This window comes from Myotis brandtii, unplaced genomic scaffold, assembly GCF_000412655.1.
Source record: "Myotis brandtii unplaced genomic scaffold, ASM41265v1 scaffold94, whole genome shotgun sequence".
In the NCBI taxonomy this organism is placed as follows: Eukaryota; Metazoa; Chordata; class Mammalia; order Chiroptera; family Vespertilionidae; genus Myotis; species Myotis brandtii.
Window position 1 is genome coordinate 1,612,090 of NW_005371876.1, and position 10,353 is coordinate 1,622,442.

A 10,353-nucleotide genomic window follows, 5' to 3' on the forward strand; every position below is an offset into this window, starting at 1 on the left:
GGGGGGCGAATTAGGGACGACCAGGCAGGCAGGCAGGCAGGCAGGCAGGTGAGCGATTAGGAGCCATCAGTCCAGGATTGTGAGAGGGATGTCCGACTGCCGGTTTAGGCCCGATCCTGGATTGGAGAGGGTGCAGGCTGCGCTGAGGAGACCCCCCCCTCCTGTGCACGAATTTCATGCACCGGGCCCCTAGTAATATATCTATATCATCTATATCTATATCTATATCTATCTATATCTATATATATATATATATCTCCACATCCAGTGTGTTTTGTCTCATACCTAGGAAGGTATTACCTGCACATAGCAGTATCTCCATGAATGTTTGTGTGAATTCCATTTTCTAAGAAGCATTGTTAAAAACATGTTTCTTATGTTGACCTGATCTGGTTCTCTCATATGGTATCACACTGAGTATATTTTTTACTCATAATCTATTATTTCAATACAGTGTTTAACTTTCCCTCAAGTCTTTTCCATATGAAACTTCTTAACATAGGACATTAGTTCCCAGTTACTGAAATGGCAGTCAGAATTAAATTTAATACTGCATTGCAGATATTAGTAAGCAGTTTTTTTATTTTTATAGAACCCATATGTTTTTTATCAATTATTCCCAATCTTTGCTTCTCATCTACTTGTGCTTGTTAAAGATCCATTTTATTTTGACCTATGCATTTTAATCTTGAACAAATCTTGTTTGCGTCAGCTCAGCCAGCTGTGTGTTCTCTTCAAACTTGATGTACACACCTCTTGTTTCTTCATCCAGATCTGGGGGAGAAAACGTGCCCCCTCCCCCACATGGCTTGCAGTAGGTAACTCCTGAAATTAATGCTGAGTCATCCTAACTACAGGGTGGTTACAAATACCCCATGTCTTAAGTCTGTCCAGTCTCTCTAATCTATTTTTTACTTATCCTGAGTTTATTTTGGCAATGCTTTATGGCAATACAAAACGTTTTTGCTACAATTTGTTCATTGAGTTCTGCTTTATATTTTATTTGACTTTGTGTAAGGAACCTCACCCCCTACCCCAAATCAGATTGCTGAAATTTTAAATGAGATGAATGGTTTTAAGTGTTTCAATCGAAATTAAAGGGTCAAAATTGTATATGGTGCTATATCTTTCTCAGTTACTGTGTTTTAATACATTTTTTCAGGTTTTGAAAAGTTGCCGAAAGAAGAAAGGAAGAAGAAAGAAAGGCGTTGAGAAGACTCTGTATGGGGAAAGAGACATTGCGTCTAAGAAGCCGCTTCTAAGTCCTATTCCTGAGCTGCCTGAACTCTATGAGATGTCGCCTTCAGTTCCAAGCATCCGCAGGAAGTTTTCAGGTCTCTTCTCTTCACCTTCTTTGTTGCTATTTCTCTCTATTTTTTCCCTTTTTCCCATTCACCATGTAAATTGTAAATAAAGAAAAAAAACAACTTTTCATCTTACCACAGGCATGTTAAGGAAGCAGCAGTGTGCAACTTTTACGTCACCTAGACCCTTTCAGATGTTGATGGAAGCTCTGGATCTTCCCCCCAAAGAAACTCATAGTTTTAGGAGAAATACTTTTTTCATCCTGTTTCTTTTTCCTTTTGAAAGCATTTTGTTAAAGTAAAATGAATTCTGTTTGGAGGAATAGCCCATCATTAAAAGTGAATGAGGTGATGGCTCGACACTAGATACATCTAATATGAATTAAGGACAACAGTTAAAAAATATACTTTCCTGCATTTCAGTAGAGTTGGCCCTATTAAGCATCTTCTATAAATGCCATTTGTAAATTGAGCTTGATCACCTTGAAAGCTTTGTTTAAAAGCAAAGACGGAGTTGCTAAATATTCTAGTTAGATAAAAATTGAAGTTGTACCTGCTTTATAATGCCGGGGTTTTAAATTAACAAAACTTGCTACACATAATAAGTATGTGTTCATTTGGTGTGTTAATTTTGTATAGAATCATTTTTAAAATACCTACCTTTGTCAGTCATCCAATATTTTTAGCCTGCATTCCTTTTGCAACATACCGTATAGGATTTATAACAGATTCAAGGATGAATATGGTACATGCCACTTTAAACTCTTGGCTTCTGCCTCCTTTTTAATTTCGGGAAAGCACAAAAGTTTAAACACAGGACCCATCCAGTCACACCAGGCTCCTCCAGCCCCAGGCAGCTCCTCCAGCCCCGGGCACCTGCAGAGCAGCGCTCTCCTGTCCCAGCCTTTCAGGTGGTTTATCTTGGGACGGGGGGTGGCCGAATGCTGCTCTCCTTACGATTTAGTTTAGCTGAGCTGGCTGCCTTTCCAGGAAAACTGTTCACATTACTCCTTCCCACCTGGTTTATAGTGATCTGTCTGCCTCCATTCCCTGCAAATTGCGGTCCCCTTGAGACTGGAAATGAAGTCTTATCCCCAATTCCAAAGCAGTTGTTTTTCTTTAAAGATGTTTAAATAATAGTATTTTTTTTTCTGTCTTGCATCTTATTAGAGAATTAGGGTTTTTTTTAATACCTGAAGCAATTTTAAAAAATCTATATATAACCAACTGTTACAAGGGTTTAAAGCAGTTCCCTTCCTTCTTTTCTTCCTTCCTGTCTTCCTTCCTTCCCTCCTTCCTTCCTTCCTTCCTTCCTTCTTTCCTTTCCTCTCCATGTTTCTCTCTCTCTCTCTCTCTCTCTCATTCTCTCCCTCTCTGCCTGCCTCCATTCCTCTCGCCTACTTTTTTCTTGAGTATTTAATTTCATGAACAATACATGAATATCCATTTTTGAAGTTGTATAAAGAGCCCAAGGGACATATTAATGGGTGGCACTGAGTGGATCCTGCCCTTTGTTAATCTCTAGCTTTACATGGCATGATTTGAAGTACCCCAAACATCCTATGTAATAAAAGACTAATATACAAATCGACCAAATGGCGGAACGACCAGTCGCTATGACGCGCACTGACCACCGGGGGAAGATGCTCAATGCAGGAGCTGCCCCCTAGTGGTCAGTGTGCTCCCAAAGGGGGAGTGCTGCTCAGCCAGAAGCCGGGCTCATGGCTGGCGAGCGCAGCGGTGGTGGCGGGAGCTCTGCGGCAGCGCTAAGGATGTCCAACTGCTGGCTTAAGCCTGCTCCCTGTGGGCTCCTGGACTGCAAGAGGGCGCAGGCCGGGCTGAGGGACCCCCCGCCTCCCAAGTGCATGAATTTCGTGCAGTGGGCTTCTAGTGCATATATATGCCTTTCAAAGAGAAAATTTTTTTGTAGTTTTTTTTTTCCAGCTTGTTATATATGTCTGCCAGTTTGATTTTGTTTAGAACATTTTTTATACTCATTTGACTGATGAATTAAAACATTATATGAGATAACAAGAAAGATGGTATTTAATAGTATTGAGTTTTAGAACAAATAAGGCCTGAACTCATTTACGCTGTGTTACATAACTTGAGAACCATAACGAGGTGTTCTCACCCTTGATTTTTTTCCCCTGTGATGTCACACAGTGTACTGAGAACACAGGACAGGCTCCATACGGCTTAGTTTTCTGGAGGAGGAATTTTAGTCAGCGATTGAGGCAGAAGAGATTTTTAGAATATTGAAATAAAAATGGCTCTACATGAGAGTACAATTCAGTTTATGTTAATTTTTTAACACAGGGCATAAGACTTGAGTGTCTTCAGGGAGTACCCTTTTAGTGAAGCCAGTAAGCCCCAGAATTCCAAGTTTTCTTAAAGTGATCCTCAATTTCTTCTGCTAAAAGGTAGATTGTTTTAAAAAATTCTTTTAGCTTTACACGCAAACTATTCAGGGGAAACATTGATAGAAGATTTCAGAAGCAGGACATTGCCCATTTTCAGTAATTCATTTTTAGGGAAATGGGAAATATAGCTAACTGACCTTATAGTGTGGCAAGTACATTAGAATGAAAGCAATTTAAGATACAGTTCTCATTTTCCTGGTCTGAGGTTTTGTGCTTTATTAATTCAAACATTAACTACATGTTTTCTTAACCTGTGGCCTGGGGAAGAACTAAAAGAGAAAGGATGATGACAGATAGGACAGGTACAATGTAATATTTTATACATCTTGTGATTTTTTGGAAGTTTAAAACAGACTACAATATGGAACCCATTTGATTGTTAAAGTTTATTTTTATGGTTACTTTTTAATTAGATTCAAACTTATTTACATGCCCATAGATGATTTCAACTCAAATGGTGAACTTGAAGACAGGAAGCCTCCAGAAAGAAAGAACCGTCTCCCTCAGCACTCAGACTTGAATCCAGAGTCTAATAAGCACGGTGTGTCTGAATTCTGCAGCTCTCACATAAAAAGTTCCTTGTTGCTTATTAATTCCACTTTTGATCAAGATTCAAGTATAAATACTGTAAAAATCTGTACAAGTAAAATTATTCCAAAAGCAGAAATTAGGTGGGAAAGTGAAAATGACCTAAAAACTGGGACGGAGAATGAAAACAGTCATGTTTCTTGTGCTTCTGTGGCTGAAAAACCCATTGTATCAGATGGTCCACAGTCAGCTTTTCTCATGCAGCCCCAAGAATTTTCTGCTGCTGATCAAAATGTGGAAAACTACTTTCACATGAAAGTTCCAGGTGATATACAGTGTGAACAACAGGATGACTTCTTAAGAGCTACTGAAGGAAAACTGCAGACCAAGTATTTACTATCTGGCTCACCAAAAGAATGTGGTTATTCAGAGGATGTCTTAACTGACAATAGAAAAGAAAAGAAAAGTCGAAGTCGGGATGTACGAAGAAAGTCAGCAGCAAGTGGCAGTGGTGGGAGCTGTGAACAGAAACGTAGAAGACGACGCTCTGTGTGTTATCCTGATGGTCAAAGTTTACACTTAGAAACTGATGGAAGTCACAAACCTTCCTACAGTGTGGGCAGCTCTGTCGAAATTAGTTTGGAAAATTCTGAACTGTATAAAGATTTATCTGACTCCCTAGAGCAAACCTTTCAGAGAACCAATCGGGAAACAAAAGTCAGACGTAGCACAAGGCTACAGAAAGATTTGGAAAATGAAGGACTTGTATGGATTTCACTTCCACTTCCTTCCACTTCCTGCCCTTCCCAAAGAACCAAAAGGAGAACAATGCATACATTTGACAGCAGAGGACTGGAAATGTCCCCCAGAAGAAAAGCTGTGTCCAGACAACCACCATGTCCACTCTACTCCACATCAGATCAAGAAAACAGTGAGGGCTTAGCAGCGAATTCTTCCACTTTCCCTCAGAGAAGGAGGAAGAGCTTTTGTACATCTGCACTTGGAAACAATGAGAATACTAAGTCAGAATGCTGAACAGGAAGAACCTTCTCAGCCAGAAGGGAGAAAGCTCTCTAAAGGACATCGAGAGCATTAGCCATATCGGAGAACTGCAGAATAACTGACATCTGTGGAACCTTTGGCCAGAGAGAAGGTAACTGTCCGTGCTTAAAAGGTTCTTCCTGGTTCCTGTGCGATTTCAGTGTTTTCAAAGTTTCAAATAAAATCACTTGAGTTGAACCTACTTTTAAGTAGAAACAAGTGAATTGCTTTATCATTCGAAAAGAAAACATTCTATTAAATATGTCCTTCTTTCCCTACATGGTAAATGCTTTATTAGTATTTTGCAAAAAAGGATTGTTTATAGAGCCGATAATATGTCTCTTAAGTTTCATTTTACATTAGTACATATTTACCACCTCATTACATCTGGATGAGAAGAGGGTTTTTTTTGAAAAAGCAAAACAAAACCATATTGATATAATTAATGTAATGATGAAAATTGGAGGTTAATACAAGGTGGAAAGGTGTTAAAGTGTTTTTATTTTAAAAATACTGAAAAAAAAACTGGTTAAAAAGTTTGACAATTAGAGTAGATGAATTATAAAACTTGTTTCTTGAGTTAAAGTTAAAAGAAGCTTAAATGACTTGCTTTATCTGTCTCAGATTAAATTTTTAATACTTATATTAAAATCAAATTTCAAACATGGAATTTTGGAAATCTTTTAATGACCCGAATACAAAGTGGGGCAAAAGCAGGTTTACAGTTGTTCGTATAGAAAATGATACAATAATTCATAAATATTATTACAAGAATAAACTGTTTTGTGTCCTCACAACTGTAAACCTGCTTTTGTCCCACCCTGTATGATAAATCTATCATTATAAAATGAAAATATAATTTATAAATAACGAATGTGAAAGCATTTTGTAACTCAAACAGTATTCTTACATGCTTTGTTGGGTGAGGTGGCTGTAGCAGTTTAGTTGAAGACTCATTTCCCAGATTATTCAAATTAGTCACAGGTAATTTGGGATTTATTTTGTGGTTCTCCTTAAAGAAATTTTTTTAAATCCAAAAAACTTATTCAAAGCGGCAGTAGGTCGCTAATTTCTTTTTTAACAAGGCCTTTTCCAGCCTTGCTATCTTTATTTCACTATGTCAAGTACTGTCACTTGTCTCGGATTTTCTAGTTATGCCTCAGCCATATGGCAGTATATCTATCCTGTATCCTGTCGCCACTTTGGCAATAGCAGTTTGAAAATCTAAAGCCTGTATATCTGGAATTTGTGAATGTGCATAAATCATTGTATCATTACACAATTGTCTTTGGAATCCTTTAAATCATTAAACTCTCCCTCTCCAATATAGCAGAAACCTGTTAACAAATAGGGCTCTCTATAAATAACACAACAGGGAAGGAGGCGCCTGCTGAGCGCCCATTTCCCCTCCTCCGAGAGAGACTATTTGTTACCTTCTTGGCACCAATAGGTCTGGAACTCCTGCTGCTAAAGACTAATGTATTTTACATTAACACTCAAAGTGATCCCCAATTTCTTCTGCTAAAGGGTGGATTGTTTAAAAAATTCTTTTATCTTCACACGTAAATTATTTATGGACTTTCCCCCTCTTTTATAGTTTAGTGTGGTTGGCAAATGGATACCACTGAAAACAAACCACAGAAAAAGAAAAACTAACTTCTTAGGAAGCTTTTTGGTTTTGGTAATTAAAAAAGAAAAAAACTTTCAGAAATATAAGATGTTAGAGGGTTTTGTTTTCTGTTAAATATTTGTATTTCTCCTTTGTTTAACATGAGGGTTAAAAAAAAAGATTGTTATTTTCTCCCCTTGTAATTGTATGGTGATCTATAAAATCAGTTGTCTTTGACTTTTTAAAATTTCACATGCTTTGTTTTATTCCTCAAAAGTGTTCATGAGGATGAGGAAAACATTTTTGTGTGTGGTTTTTTTTTTTTTCTTGAATTTTCAAATACAAAGCTGTTCTCATTTTCTAGCATCTACATTTAAAAATACAAAAACATTTTACAAGTTGTGTTGGTTTCAGTGTTTCAATGTGAATATTTTGTTGCTATTTCTAAAGAACAAATTCATTTTTCCTAAAAAGATCAGCTCTGAAAAATTAAAGAAACTTAGGTACAGTTTTATCCTTTACGTCTCATTTGAATCATAAAACTTGCAAAAAGTTAAAGATTTCTGTATTTGCCATGCTTTCTTTTTTTAATGGTTTTCACTTGTGGTTTAATCAAAAACTTGGCTCCAAAATCATTTTTTTCTGACCTTTTTTACTGCTGTAACCATTGACATTTAACCTTAGAACAACTTCTTCTCATCTTTTCCCGCTTCTGTAAATTCTTGTTTGTTCCAGAAGATGGCAGCATGACATCTGGAGTTTCTCCTGCACCCCTATCTAGAGCCAGGGCCTCTTGCTGCTGCTGCTGAGGGAACCTCCCTTTAACTCATTTTTACTCATTTTTATTACAAAAGTAACATGTGGCTATTGAAAAAAGTAGACGATTTTACAAGATTAAAAACTGTTTTCTCCCACCCGTGCAAGCGTCCTACAGCTTTCTTAAATGTAAACCCTGTTAACAGCCCGTACAGCTTCCAGACCTTCCCTGTGTAAACACGACTATGGGCTTGTTTTCTGATGGGATCACTATACGTGCCATTCTGCAACTTGATTTTTTATTCAACAAAATACTGAGTATCCTCAGTCTTAACATCGGGAGCCCTAGTGCTCTTCAGTATTTTAAGCCCTTTCGTAGAATTACATAACTTTGGTATTTATAATGTAGTCATTTCCTTCCTAATGCATGCTGCTTGTCTTTTTTTTGTTGTTATTGAAAATTAAGCCACACTGGGTTTGTGTGAAAATATAAGATAAATTCCCTGAAATTAAAATGGTTATTAAGTTCTCTTTTATAAATTATACCTGGCAAAGCCCCTTTATAAAGAATTTGGCATCTTTGCCTTCTTTCTGTCTCTCATATTGTCCTGCCACTTGGCTTCCATTTTCTCCTACTGTTCCCACAGGCACTTAAGTCATAGAATTAAGGGTCAAATTTAGATTTGGCCTAAGAAGAAAAAATGATTAATAATACCTGATTCATGCTTTATATTAAAAGGGCTTTTTCTTTTTTTACACCAGGTTTCTTGAGGAATAATTAACCTACAATAAAGTTCACCCCTTTTGAACTTACAGTTTGAATTTTGGCAAATTCATCAAGTCCTGTAACCACTACCACAGCCAAGTAATAGAACATATTCATCACCCCAAAGGTTCTCTCCTACCTCCTTGCTGTCAGTCCCTTCTCCCTCAACCTGGCCCCTCACAGCCCCTCCCTCACTGATAGCTATCCTTATAGTTTTGCCTTTTCCAGAATATCATATAAATGGGATCATATAGTATATATGTCCTTTTTAAATCTAGCATAAAGCTTTTGAGATTCATCAATGTCGCATGTCATAAGTAGTTGATTTCTGTTTATTGCTAAGTAGTAGTCCATTTTATGGGTGTACCAATTTGTTTATTCACCAATTGATGGCTATTTGGGTTGTTTCTGTTTTGTTTTGTTGTTGTTGTTTTTTGGTTGTTCCAAATAAAGCTCTTATACACAGTCACATAAGGATATTTTTTATAGACATGTGTTTTCATTTATCTTGGGGTAAATGCTTAGGAGTGGGATTCCTGGGAGGTACTATTGGGATATGTTTTAACTGTTTAGCTGCGAAACCACCAAGCTTTATGAAGGGCTGCACCATTTTGCATTCTTACCTGCAGCAAAGTTGTCCCAGTAGCTTCACATTTTCACCAGCACCTGGTACTGTCAGTCCCTTTCATTATAGGCATTCTAGTAGGATGTGGTACAATAGTATTATCTCATTGTGGTTTTGATGTATATTTTCCTAATAAACATCTTTTTCTATTTTGTTTGCCATCCTTATATCCTCTTTATTGAAGTGTCAATTCCACTGCTCATGGTTGTTGTTGTTTTTTTGTCTCATTGAATTGAAAGAGTTCTGTGTATATTTGGATGCAAGGCCTTTATTAGATATATGTCTGCAAATATTTTTTCCCAGTCAGTGGCTAGTCTTTTTATTTTCTTAGCAGTGTCTTTTGAAGAGCAGACATAAATTTTGTTATAATCTAATTTATCCATTTTATTCTTTAATGGTTCGTGCTTTTGTGTCTTATCCAAGAAATCTTTGCATGACTCAAGGGCACTGAGATTTTCTCCTATGTTTTCTTATACAGGTATTCGGTCTACGTTGAGTTAATTTTTGTATATTGTGTAAGGCAAGGGCTTTTTTTTTTTTTCTTAATGGAAATCATTTGTTGAAAAGATTATGCATTTCTCATTGAATGACAATGGCACCTTTGTTGCAATTAGTTGGCATATGTGTAGGTCTATTTCTGGACTTTTATTCTGTTCCATTGATCTGTGTGTCTCTGTAACCACCATCACACCATCTTGACTCTAAAAAATGTTTACTGTGAATCTGGGTCATAGTAAATGTTTAAAGTTCTTTAAAAAAACAAACAACAACAACAAAAAGACAGCCCTACCTGGTTTGGCTCAGTGGATAGAGTGTTGGCCCGAGGACTGAGGGTTGCAGGTTCGATTCCAGTCAAGGGCACATGCCCAGGTTGCGGGCCAGTGCTCTATCCACCGTGCCAACCCGGCTACCGTTAAAGTTCTTTTTGTGAGGGAAGAGGACAGTAGAAGCTTGACCAACCAATTCTATCTGGAGCCTACAATTGTACCAGATCTGTATTGCCATTTAGGGCAAAAAGTCAGTAAATACTATGCTATTAGAAATATGGTAAGGAGATCAACTTCCTTGGGGTACTTACACATTCAACCTCATCTTCTGGTAAACTGGTTTGCTAAAGTTCATAATTTAAAATCACCCCTAGTCACTTTAAGATTAGTTATTGAGAAAGAATTCTCTTTTTAAACATTGTGCAATATTTTATCAGTAAGAGAATGAAGGGAGTTAAATTAAAATAAGATTCAAAATTAAGTTTGCTAAAAAAATTAAGTTATCTAATAAGTCTGATTCATTTCTCAGAAATT

At 37.1% G+C, this 10,353-nt stretch overlaps 1 protein-coding gene across 7 annotated transcripts in view; it reads left to right on the top strand.

The window, feature by feature from the left end:
* CDCA2 (cell division cycle associated 2) overlaps nt 1–5,409 on the top strand; it is a 67,012-nt gene extending 61,603 nt beyond the window's left edge. For all 7 annotated transcript variants that reach the window (XM_014533088.1, XM_014533090.1, XM_005885927.2 and 4 more), the window contains 2 exons: nt 1,163–1,334; nt 4,167–5,409. In XM_014533088.1, coding sequence (XP_014388574.1) covers nt 1,163–1,334; nt 4,167–5,290 — 1,296 coding nt within the window. In that variant the 3' untranslated portion in view covers nt 5,291–5,409. The remainder of the gene's footprint in view (nt 1–1,162; nt 1,335–4,166) is intronic.
* The last annotated feature ends 4,944 nt before the right edge of the window (nt 5,410–10,353 follow it).